Raw genomic sequence first — 12,858 nt, 5'->3', positions numbered from 1 at the left:
AAAATTGTAAATTACAGAAAGGCCCAAAGGTTTTCTTCATTTCTGCTGACTCTTCAATGAACCAGAGGGGCACGTGTAATATTTCCGCTTTCGGTTACTCCCCACCCCACACACCTTGTAGACACTTTGTCAAAACTACATTTAAAAAAAATGCTTTCCCCCAAGTTCGTATGGATGTCTCCTAATGAAGTCACTCAGTCACTCACTGGTTCGTCCTCAATCAACCAGGCGTGGAGTCCTAACCTGTCCATGATTTTGAAAAAGGACAGGCGCACAACACCCCCGCACGGAGAAATGAACAGGTGTGGCTCGGCAGAGGCCTTCCGCACCTGCGTTATGGAGTGGTGGCCGCTGTCGGCGATGGGGTCTCCGCGAGGGCACAAGTGATCGCGTGGCCACGGCGAGGCTCCGCCTCCGCCCCCGCGCTCCGGGTCCCATTCCCGAATTCTGCCCTCAGCGGCCTGGTCAATGAGGTTGGATCGTTGGCCCAGAAAGCCACTTCCTGCCGCGACTGGAGCCAGCCGTCGTTGTGAAAATTCCCCCCACGGGGAAGGAAGTGGCTCTCGGGCTGTTTATTTTGGCTGCGGGCTCGCAGACGGCGCCGGGGGCAGCGGCCACGCAGACCGGGCATTTGTCTAGCTGGGCGGGAGGCGGCGGAGCGGGAAGTGTCACAGATTGAGGGGCGCACGGCGGTGGAGGGAGGGGCGCCCAGTGGAGAGGGGGCTCACGGTGACGGAGGAAGTGGCGCCGCTTGGGGGGGTGCACGATGGCAGGGGGAGGGGTGCTCGGTGGACGGAGGGGCACACGGTGGCGGGGGGAGGGGCGTGCCGCAGATTGAGGGCGAACGGTGGCTTGGGGAGGGGCGCTCCTTGGAGTTGGGGGCGCACGATGGCGGGGGCAGGGGTGCCCCTCGGGGAGCAGAAGCAGAGAAGACTCGGAACTCCAAGAGCAGGTGGATCTGGGAGCCCCAGATCCTGGGCACTGGGTTGGGGGAGAAAGGGGTCAAGGTGTGCCCGCCCCCGGGATGCTCGGACTCTGGGGATCCAGGCCTGGTGACCCCCGGTGAGGAAGAGCCAGTGGGAGGAAAGGGCCGGGCGCTGCCCGGAGCAGAGGTTGGAGGCGAGAGCGATTGCTGCTTGCTGTAGCGCGGCCGCTCTCCAGTTCCTCTGGCAAGGGGCGCCTGGGGGAGGACTGAACGAAAATACTGTGATGCTTTGGTCTAAGACAAAAGCCAGCAGGGGATGAGATCAAACACCATGACACTGCGAAGGGGAACGCCAGCGCGGGTGAGGATTTGCCTTCCCAGAGAACCCCAGGGGCGGGGCTAGCTTCCACTCAGCCCGCATTACCCCCACCCCCGCCTCCACCCCCGAGGCGGGGTCTGGGGGATCAGCAAAACCGCGGGAAAGGTGACAGTCGCCTTCCCCACCACCGCCTGCATTTAGTAGGTGGAGGGACAGTCCCACCTCTCCACCCATTCCCTGCCAGAGTGTGATTTAATGTCTTCCTAGAACACAGGATATCACAGTCTGCAACACAGAGATTTGAAGTGGGGAGAAAAGCATCTCTGGAAATGACTGGTGGGGGAAACCCGCCATTGCTCTACAAAGGGTGGCCTGTGACAGCAACAGCGCAACACTGGGACTGTGTGTGTAGGTTTAGGCACAAGCGCTTTAAGCTGTGGGAGGAAAGCAGTTTGGCCTGGCTGGGATGGAGGGGCTGTTGGGGAGGAGGGAGGAGGGTGTGAAAAGGGGAAGGTGGCTGGTAGAGGGAAACCCGCCATAGTTCAGGATGTCGGTGGGGATGTTGCACAGCTGGGCAGGGTATTGGGCTTCCACATCATGTAACCCCCCGTCCTCCATGGAAGCGATGTCCCCCTCGTCCAGCCCAGGATCTAATGTGCATGCATGTACGTGGACACAGTCTCTAGCCAGGGGTGGTGCGGGGTGGGGTGCTGGGTCCCCAGGGTTGGCCTCTTAGCAGGGTGGGGCTGGCAGCTTCTGCTGACTCAGGGACATTTCCAGGCCTGGCCTGGAGGTTAAGCAGCTCATTGAAAACAGCTGCTCCTCTTGGCTGGCGGCCCTTTCAGGCGGCCTCTGGCTCTCCCTGGGATGACCCCTCGCCTCTGCGTGGCCTGGGGAGGGGCAGTGAAGGGAGAGAGGCTCAGAGGCTGGAGGCCACCCTGCCATGCCCTCAGGGATGGAACTGAGTCCCCTCCAGGGCTGGCCAGCTGTCCTCCAGCCCCCAGCTTTCCAGGAGCTAAGCCAGGTGGTCGCTGGGCCCTGCATTCCTGCCTGCAGCCTTTGCTCCTGCGGTTGGGCAGCTTGGACCGCCTTTCTTGTCCTTGGAATGCCTTCCTTGTCCTTGTCTCTGCTTGTGCCTTTCAGGGTTTTATGTGACATGCCTCTCATTCAACACATATTTGTTGAGAGTCCGCTGCATGCCAGGCACCATGCTAGAATTAACTTCTCATCTGCCTCCTTCATCTGTGATGTCTTGTGGAGAGCAGCCGTCTTATCTGAGGTCAGACCTCTGGCTGCCTCTGTGGATGGGCTGAGTCCGGGGAAACTGCAGAAACAGCTGAGGGTTTTGCTCCAGAGACACAAACTGTTGTCAAGCCTTTGCACTCAGCCTCGCGACTTCACCAAAGCATTGTGTGCCTTGAAGCAGACAGGACGGGAGAGGAGGCCTCAGTGACCATCAACAAGGAGGGAGGAGATGGGTTACTCAATGTAGGGCAAATTGCTTTAAAACCCAGTTGCCCATGAGCACAGGCATGTTTCCCAGGTGATGACCTGGATGTCTGAGAAACAAGAAGTGTGGACTACATCAGAAATATTCCTATCAAACTAGACACGGTGGCTCACACCTAGAAATCCTGCACTGTGGAAGGCCAAGGTAGGAGGATCAGGAGGTTGGGGCCAGGAGTTCAAGATCAGCCTGGGCGACAAAGCAAGACCCCGTCTCTACAAAAAGTAAAAACAATTAGTTGGGGCTGCGTGCGGTGGCTCACACCTGTAATCCCAGCACTTTGGGAGGCCGAGGCGGGCGGATCACGAGGTCAGGAGATCGAGACCATCCTGGCTAATGCGGTGAAACCCTGTCTCTACTGTAAATACAAAAAAATTAGCCGGGCGTGGTGGCGGGCACCTGTAGTCCCAGCTACTCGGGAGGCTGAGACAGGAGAATGGCGTGAACCCAGGGGGTGGAGCCTGCAGTGAGTGGAGATCGCTCCACTGCACTCCAGGCTGGGCAACAGAGCAGACTCCGTCTCAAACACAAACAAACACTTTGGGAGGCCAAGGTGGGTGGATCACGAGGTCAGGAGATTGAGACCATCCTGGCTAACATGGTGAAACCCTGTTTCTACTAAAAATACAAAAAAATTAGCCGGGCATGGTGGCGGGCGCCTGTAGTCCCAGCTACTCGGGAGGTAGAGGCAGGAGAATGGCGTGAACCCCGGAGGAGGAGCTTGCAGTGAGCCGAGATCGCTCCAATGCACTCCAGCCTGGGCAACAGAGCGAGACTCCGTCTCAAAACAAACAAACAAACAAAAAACAAGTAGCTGGGCATGGTGGGGTGCATGCCTATAGTCCCAGTTACTCTGGGGGCTTAGACGGGAGGATCACTTGAGCCCAGGAATTCAAGGCTGCAGTGAGCTATGATCATGCCACTGCACTCCAGCCTGGACAACAGAACGAAACTCTGTCTCTTAAAAAAAAAAAAAGAAAGAAAGAAAAGAAAAAAAGAAAGAAATATTTCTATCACACTTCATTTATCTGGAAAGTTCATTTCTATCTATCACCTTCACCCCCAACCGTGCAGACTTAAACTTTTCCATGGATTGCTTCATGAGTTCAGCCTCTCCAGCTTCATTATAAACGCATGAGGGCAGAGGCCGTATCTTCTTTTGATTCCTAGGCTGGAATGCAGTGGCGTGATTATAGCTCACTACTGCCTCAGACTCCTGGGCTCAGTTATTCCTCCTGCCTCAGTCTCCCGAGTAGCTGGGACCACAGGCACATGCCACCACACCTGGTTAATTTTTTTTTTTTTTTTTTTTTTGAGACGGAGCATCACTCTGTTGCCAGGCTGGAGTACAGTGGTGCAATCTCAGCTCACTGCAACCTCCGCCTCCTGGGTTCAAGCGATTCTCCTGCCTCAGCCTCCTGAGTAGTTGGGATTACAGGTGTGCGCCACCATGCCCCGCTAATTTTTGTACTTTTAGTAGAGATGGAGTTTCACCATGTTGGCCAGGCTGGTCTCAAAACTCCTGACCTCGTGATTCACCCGCCTCGGCCTCCCAAAGTGCTGGGATTACAGGTGTGAGCCACCACGCCCAGCCTACACCTGGCTAATTTTTAAAATTTTTTGTAGAGACGGGATCTCACCATGTTGCCTAGGCTTGTCTTGAACTCCTGGGCTCAAACGATCTTCCCACCTTAGCCTTTCAAAGTGCAGGGATTACAGGCATGAGCCACTGTGCCCAGCATCTGGTTCATTTTTAATTTCCCTTACAGTGCTTCATAAATGATTATCATCTGTATGGGATAAGAAAGCCCCCAAAGGAGCAGCCAGAAGGATGATTAGGAGAATGGGCTGAGGGTCCAGCCTCCAGGCACCTCCTCTGACATGGCCTTGGTGCTGCAGCCGACCCAAGAGGCTGGTCTGACAGGTCAGAGGAGGTCCTAGAGCAGTAACCTCCCAGGAAATAAGGAGAATGGGACAGAAACCCAATGCAGACAAGCTCATTAAAAAAGGAATGCAGGAGCCCAGCTGGCTGCAGATGATCCTGAGTGTTTCACAGAATGGAGGAAAGAGCCTCAGGGATTCAGGGACAGGACATCCAGCATCTTTGGGACTCACTTCCTCTCTTTCCATCTCTTTGTCCCGTTTCACTCTGCTTCTCTTTACATATTATCCTCTCATCATAGGAAGCATGGCCATTGGCAGCCCCAGCCTAGCAATCTTAACAAAAAGAGAAAGCTTTATGTGTTCCAGGGGAGTTCTCTGATCAGCCCTGTTTGAGTTATGTGCCCCATCACTGTGGCCAAGGGGATAGACACTGTCATCAGCTCAAGAGTGAGCCTTGTGCCCACCCACACATCCACATAGCCAGAGGTACACAATACAAGGAGAACAAGAAGGGGATGGGAAGTTTCCTGGGCAGATAAAGGCAGCTCAGTGAGGTCACAGATTGTTATCGTTGCCATGTCTTCATTGTAGAGCCCAGTGCCCTGCCAGACCATATGGTGATAAGGGCTGGGATCATGTCTATATTGTTCACAATACCCTCAGTGCCTAATGCCCTGCTGGCATCTATGAAATTCTCAATACATCATTGTTGGATGAATGAATGAATAAATGAATGAATCACACCCAGCCAGTGCTCAGTGCACAGCTCCCTGCCTAGCTTCATTCATTTCTCCATTTGCTCAGTAAGAACATATTGAGCCACAGCTTGATGCGTAGCACTGTGCTAGGCATGGGTCGATTGCCTACAAAATGCAAGAAGTGGTCTTTGTCCTTGGGGAGGAGGCCCTTGTGAGGGGCCCTGCACCTTCTGTGGGGGGCACTTTTGCTCCCTGCACTGACACCTGATGCTCCCATGCATATGGATGAGGCTGGGGGGTGGGTGAGGCTGGAGGGGCCCTCTCTGGATGGGGGTGGGGGGCATCAGTCCTCTGCACTCTGAGCTCCCTCTGCCCGCTTTGTATGTGCTTGATGAAGCACGGGTACAAAGAACACAGAGCCAGCTCTCAGGACGCCTTTTCTCTTTCCCCAGCAGTTCCAGCCCAGCCTGAGCGTGCACTCCCCCTCTACTAGGCCTTGGAGAAAGAGCCTCTTTTCAGTGAGGGCCCAGGCCCACCGGCCACTTCGGGTGGAAAATGCTCTCAAGAACCCCCTGACCCCGGCTTGGCAGAGTCCCCCCGGATCCACCTACAGGAATCCCCCCTCAGCCTCTCCTTTGCTTTGCAGAGCTCCTGCACGCCTCTCCTCTGCTTTTTGATTCCTCAGCCTTTTCTCATTTGCTGCCAAATGAGAAAATGCAAGAGGTTGCCTTTGTCCTCTTTTGCTGCCAAATGAGAAGATGTGACCTGTGTTCTTCAGTGCCTCCTCCACACTGCAGTCTTCAGATCTCTGCCCAGCGGAGTCTCTCGGCCCTTGGGAGGCACAGAGCTCCTTGTAACGCCCCCAGACACCTGGGATTTTAAAGGCTTGTTTGCTCTTATGCCCGGCATTTCTCCTCTAACTGGATTACAAATCCTGTGAGGGGAGGGACGGTGCTGCGAGTTTCCTTGTGGTCCCAGCATTGCCTGGAACGTGCCATGCACCTAGCAGAAAGTTGGGTGGATTTGAACCCAGAGCCTAGGATGTCAGAGGGAGGAGGGGCCTCGAAACTGTGCCTCATGTGACAAAGGAGGAAACTGAGGCCTGAAAGGTACTTCTGTTGGACATTCTAATCTCGTCCCCCTTCTGGACTTCAGTTTCCTCTGTCAAGTGAGGGGAGGTTGGCCTGACCCTGGGAGAAGCCCCTCCCGACTAACCTGGACCTCTTTCAGACCCTTCATTCACCGTTTGCTACAACTGCTACAGCCCACCTGGCATTGATTTAGCACACTTGTGGATTTTCTGGCTGGGGAGGAGAGGAAGATAACGTCCTCTTGGGCTGTTGTGGGCTCACGTGAAGTTTTGGGCTTCGTTTTCCAGTCCTATCTCTGAGAAACATCTACAAAACAAGCAATAATTTTTTTCCTTTTCCGGCCCCAGGCCCCTTTGGTTACCTCCTGCCAAGGCCATTTTCTGTTACTACTGCCTGGAGTAGAGTTTCTGAGAACCAGATACCTACTCCTTAAAGGAAGCTTGGGCAGGTATGGATCAAGTCCTGGAGCTGGTTTCTGGTTTCTGGTGGGTGGCTGAAAGGTGACCTAGTCTGTTTGGGCTGTTATAACACAATACCGTTAACAGATGGCTTGTAAACAATAGAAATGTATTTCTTATGGCTTTGGAGGCTGAGAAGTCTAAGATCAAGGTCCCTGCCGATTCAATGTCTGGTAAGGGCCACTTCCTTGTGGACAGCTATCTTCTCACTGTACCCTCACATGGTGGAATAGGTGAGGGTCTCTCTGGGGTGTCTTTTATTAGGACACTCATCCTATCCATGAAGGCTCTTCCCTAATGACCTAAGCACCTCCCAAAGGTCTCACATCCTAATGCCATCACCCTGGGGGTTTAAGATTTCAACACAGGCTGGGCGTGGTGGCTCACTCTTGTAATCCTAGTACTCTGGGAGGCCAAGGTGGGAGGCTCACCTGAGGTCAGGAGTTTGAGACCAGCCTGGCCAACATGGTGAAACTGCGTCTGTACTAAAAATACAAAAATTAGCTGAGCATGGTGACGCAGGCCTGTAGTTCCAGCTACTTGGGAGGCTGCTGAGGCAGAAGAATCGCTTGAACCCGGGAGGCGGAGGTTGCAGCAGTGAGCAGAGATCGCACCACTGCACTCCAGCTGGGGCAACAGAGCGAGACTCTGTATCAAAAAAAAAAAAAGCTTTCAGCACATGAATTTTTGGAGGTTGACACATTCAGTTCATGGCAGGAGGGAAGGAGCAGGTTCAAGGCAGGGGACCCAGAGATTAGCTGGGCAGTTGTCCTAGGGGTACTTTAGGAAGCTCACTTTGTCCTGCCCAGAGAGGAACCCCATCCAAGTGCTGTTAGAGGACAGAGGGACAGGGTCCCTGCCCCAACCTACACTCCCATGGTGGTGTTTTGAGCATCAGTGACAGGAGCTGTGGGTACTATGTTTTAGGAAAATTAATCTGGCTGTTGGAACAAGGAGCAGAAAAATAGGCTGGTAGTTTGTGATTATTATCTAGGCATGAAATTCGTTCATTCATGCATGTGTTCATTTGTTCCTTCAGTATTTAAGCATCACTGTGTGTCAGGCAGAACTGTAGGTGCTGGGGTTACAGTGGTGGAGAAGACAGAAAACAAGAGAGTGTCAGATAGCGAGTTCTGGTTCTGGAAGTGGCAGAGTAGCTTGTGTCAGTCTAACTCTCTGGCCAAGAATGCTTATAGACTAAGGGAAAAATATAAAATATGGTGATTATGGTGATTTGAAGGCAATGAACAGCAATTAAAACCAGACAGAGGTAGAGAGGAAAAAATCCTTGAAAGTAAAAAGTAAACCTGGCACATTTAACCAGCTTTTCCCTGAACACACTACCTGGTTTGAGGAGCTCATACACAAAGTGGCAGTTTTACCGGTTAGAGCTTGGGGCCACTAGAAAGGCTAACATTGAGAGGAAACGTTAGGAAAGCAAGGAGCCATAGAAATTCCTTCTACAGATTCTCCTTAAATCCTTGGTGACTCCTGAACTGTGCATTTGCAGGGTAGGGCTCTAAGCAGCCCAGCAAGAAACAGCAGCTGGGAGGTAGAGGTTTCAGTTGCTATCTGGTGCTGAGGAAACAGAGTTTAAAATTTAAGTTCCACCAAGTTTGAGGGGCTTAGTAATCACCTAAGGTTTTCTTTTGAAATCCCAGAAGGGCCTCACCTTATGATTAAATCCAAGGTTAAGAGCCACATCTGAAGACTAAAGGCAAAACTCAAACAACCCCACCCTAGCAGAGCTTAAAACCAAACCTCCACAGGAGCAAGGTAATCCACTGGTAATTTAACTGCCTGCCATAACAAAATCCAGCATTCTTTAGAGGAAGATTTTTTTAAAATCCAGATTCCCTTTAACATAGCATCCCTGACGTTCAGTATACAACAAAAAAGTCCAGACTCCTTATGACATTATCCACAATGTCCAGCATATAATAAAAATTAGCAGATAGTAGGCAACAGGAGATGACCCATAATCAAAAGAAAAAACAGTCAATAGATGCAGATGCACAGACAACCCAGATGGTGAAAAAAATCAGATAATAAATGCCATGAAGAGCATTATAATCAAGTGATATGATAGAGAGTAACTGTGGTCACTTTAAGATTGAGAGGCCAGGAGGATCTCTCTAAAGATGTTACCCTTTTTTATTGTTTGAAATGTGAAATGCCAGGTAGAGGAAATAATGCATAGGCCCAGAGATAGGAAACAGCCAGGCTTGTTCAAGGAAGAACAAGGAGGTCTAAGGGACTTGAGCAAGGTGGAGTAACAAGATTTGAGATCAGGCCGTTAGACAGGACCAGATCATGTTAAATTGTGGCTCATAGTAAGAGGCTGAATCTTATTTGAAGAATGATGAATCATCTTTGAAGTAATTCAAGCAGGAGGAAGACTTACCTGCCTTCTGTTGTTGTTGTTTTTTTCCCTTTTACTATGAATGAGGCTGTCATTTCAAATATTTAAGAGGCAATTGCATTTTCTTCTTTTGCTTTCTATGCATATCTCTTCTTCATTTTCTACTGCATTGTTGATACTTTCCTTAAATTTCATGTATCTATTTTTTTGGTAGAAGCTCTTCTTTCTTTTCTTTTCTTTCCTTCCTTCCTTTCTTTCTTTTCTTTCTTTCTTTCTTTCTTTCTTTCTTTCTTTCTTTCTTTTTCTTTCTTTCTTTCTTTCTCCTTCCTTCCTTCCTTCCTTCTTTCTTAAGACTAGTAAAGTCAGAAAGGAGGAAAGAGTAGAACAAAGACTTTGGTCTGTAACTGACTATGAACAACCAATTGAGATAACTCACCATCTTTGGACCAGCCAGAGGCTCTTTTAATATTGTGGACTTAACTATTTGCCTCTAATAAGGCACATATATTTTTGTCATTTATTTGAATTTTGACCTTGCTGATGGCATTATATGTTGCCATGAAAAAAATCTTTTTATGGGAAAAAAGTTCTTATGCTATTGAATTCATCACTGTTGTCTATGACCTTCAACATTCCAATAATATTTTTAAATTTTTTCTAGGGCGGATTTATATCTTTAAAAGATTATTCTAGGCCAGGTGCGGTGGCTCATGCCTGTAATCCTAGCACTTTGGGAGTCTGAGGAGGGCAGATTCCCTGAGCTCAGGAGTTTGAGACCAGACTGGGCAACATGGAGAAACACTGTCTCTACTAAAAATACAAAAAAATTAGCCGAGCATGGTGGCATGTGCCTGTAGTCCCAGCTACTCGGGAGGCTGAGACAGAAGAATCGCTTGAACCTGGGAGGCAGAAGTTGCAGTGAGCCAAGATTGCGCCACTGCACTCTAGCCTGGGTGACAGAGCAGGACTCTGTCTCAAAAAAAAAAAAAAAAAAAGATTATTCTGACTGTCTTTGGAGAATAGACTATAATAGGATGATGAGATCAGCATGGGGGAAGAGAGAGAATTTGAGATTTGGACCCAGGAGATGAGGGCCACATTTCAGCTCCTTCCCTTAACAATCTTATGACTCTTGTCATCAAATTGCTTCACCACCCTCAGCCAATTTCTTTACCAACAACATAGCATAATGCTGATTTATAGTCTTCTTACTGTGCCAGATCCTGTTCCAAATGCTTTACATGTATTATCTCATTTCATCATTACCAGAGTCTTAAGATGAGGAAACGGCAGAGAGATGAAGCACTTCGCCCAAGTCCCATATTCAGTGGCAGACCTAGAATCGAAGCACTAGCTGCTGGGCACGGTGGCTCATGCCTGTAATCCCAGCACTTTGGGAGACCAAGGTGGGCGGATCACCCGAGGTTGGGAGTTTGAGACCACCCTGACCAACATGGAGAAATCTCAACTCTACTAAAAATACAAAAAATTAGCCAGGTGTGGTGGTGCATGCCTGTAATCCCAGCTACTCAGGAGGCTGAGGCAGAATTGCTTGAACCCAGGAGGCAGAGGTTGCAGTGAGCCGAGATCGTGCCATTGCACTCCAGCCTGGGCAACAAGAGCAATAATCCGTCTCAAAAAAGAAAAAAAAAAAGAAACAAAGAAAAGAAAATAAACACTAGCAGTTGGATTCATCATTTCAAGACATGAAAAGTATCCTGGGGAGCTAGTGGCTAGTGGATGCAAAAGTTCTTTGGAGATTGGATGTACTCCATATGTGTGTTGTGTACATAAGTGGCAGTCAGGGAACAAGAGGAAGGTGATGGATGTCACAGAGATCTGGGTTTGCTTACTGGGCGTGTGACACTGGGAGTAGGTCACTTCATGTCTCTAAGACTCTGTCTGTCTTTTCTTACCTTCCTTCCCTCCCTCCCTCATTCCCTCCTTCCTACCATCCATCCCTCCCTCCTTCCTCCCTAGTTTCTTCCTTTCTTTCTCTTTCCTCCTTCCTACCCTCCCTTGCTCCTTCCTTTCTTTTTCTTCACTGAAACATAACTCACATATAGAATTTACCCATTTAAAACATATATTTAATTGGGATTTAGTTTATTCACAGCATTGTGCAACTATCATGACAATCTAATTTTAGAACATTTTCATCATATCCCCAAAAGAAGCACCGTGCCCTTTAGCAGCCACTCCCCTTTCTCGTCACCCACAGGCAACCATTAATTTGCTTTCTGTCTCTATGCATTGAAGCTTCATTTCTTACTCTGTAAAGTGGGTGTGCTGTGGTGGGGGGCAGGTTGGATTTCCCCCAGTGACTTCTACAGAGGGTGCCTGCTCAGCGAGGAGATAGGTGGAAAGAGGAAAGGTTGAGGAAGCCAAAGAATTAAATTGCTGCGTAAAAATTAAGGCGTGAAATAGTTCAGGGGTGGGATGAGTGGTCTGGGAAGATCCTAGAAGAAGGAAAGGATGGAACCAGTGCAAGGGGCAGGGGGAAGGGTGAGACACAATGCCTCCGGATCAAAGAAGAATTTTGGCAGAAAAACCACGCCATGTAATAGAGATTGAGATTGAGGTTGCAACGTGGTGTGTGGTGTAAATGCCTCCACTGCTCCTCATAAAATCTTCAGAAAAGTATACAGGTGATGTGCCAGGTGGAGTTGGGTTTGCTTTTGAGGGTGGTACAGAGGACTGAGTCCTCCCTCCTGGTGAGCAAGGGCTAGAACAGAGGTAGTCCTGCAGGCCTCTGCCTCATCTGGGCACAAGGGCTTAGCACTGCCACTCATTTCCACCTCAGAGGGTTGGTAGTGAGGACCGAGTGATTTAACGTATGAGTGACAGCTCACCATCCTGCGCTGGGCACATGGTAGGTGCCTGTCAGCCACACCGGTCATCAAGGGCCAACCAGGAGAGCCCCTGTGATGCCTTCGTGTCCTGCCTTCCCTTCCAGAACCCAACGTCTTCCTCATCTTCAGCCATGGACTGCAGGGCTGCCTGGAGGCCCAGGGCGGGCAGGTCAGAGTCACCCCGGCTTGCAATACCAGCCTCCCTGCCCAGCGCTGGAAGTGGGTCTCCCGAAACCGGCTCTTCAACCTGGGTACCATGCAGTGCCTGGGCACAGGCTGGCCAGGCACCAACACCACAGCCTCCCTGGGCATGTACGAGTGTGACCGGGAGGCACTGAATCTTCGCTGGCATTGTCGTACACTGGGTGACCAGCTGTCCTTGCTCCTGGGGGCCCGCACCAGCAACATATCCAAGCCTGGCACCCTTGAGCGTGGTGACCAGACCCGCAGTGGCCAGTGGCGCATCTACGGCAGCGAGGAGGACCTATGTGCTCTGCCCTACCACGGTGAGGGGCCGCTTGCAGGCGGGAGGGTGGGGTCCCCGATGTCCAGGGGACTGGAGCCATGAGGGACAGATTCCCAGCGACAAGGCCTTTGGACTCTGTGGACCCTTGGCAGTCACATGTTTAATTATAATAGGAAGCATTTTTTAATAATTAAGAAAATTAACTTCAGGCCAGGTGCGGTGGCTCACGCCTGTAATCCCAGCACTTTGGGAGGCCAAGGTGGGTGGATCACTTGAGGTCAGGAGTTCAAGACCAG

At 50.6% G+C, this 12,858-nt stretch overlaps 1 protein-coding gene across 1 annotated transcript in view; it reads left to right on the top strand.

Moving 5' to 3' along the window:
* The window catches only part of MRC2 (mannose receptor C-type 2), a 65,831-nt gene that overhangs the window by 24,572 nt on the left and 28,401 nt on the right, over window positions 1-12,858 (top strand). Inside the window, exon 2 of the mRNA XM_019027779.4 lies at window positions 12,201-12,602. Within this exon, the coding sequence (XP_018883324.2) occupies window positions 12,201-12,602 (402 nt within the window). The remainder of the gene's footprint in view (window positions 1-12,200; window positions 12,603-12,858) is intronic.

Source organism: Gorilla gorilla, chromosome 4, assembly GCF_029281585.2.
Source record: "Gorilla gorilla gorilla isolate KB3781 chromosome 4, NHGRI_mGorGor1-v2.1_pri, whole genome shotgun sequence".
NCBI classification, from domain to species: Eukaryota; Metazoa; Chordata; class Mammalia; order Primates; family Hominidae; genus Gorilla; species Gorilla gorilla.
This window is presented reverse-complemented; position numbering and strand designations above follow the sequence as displayed.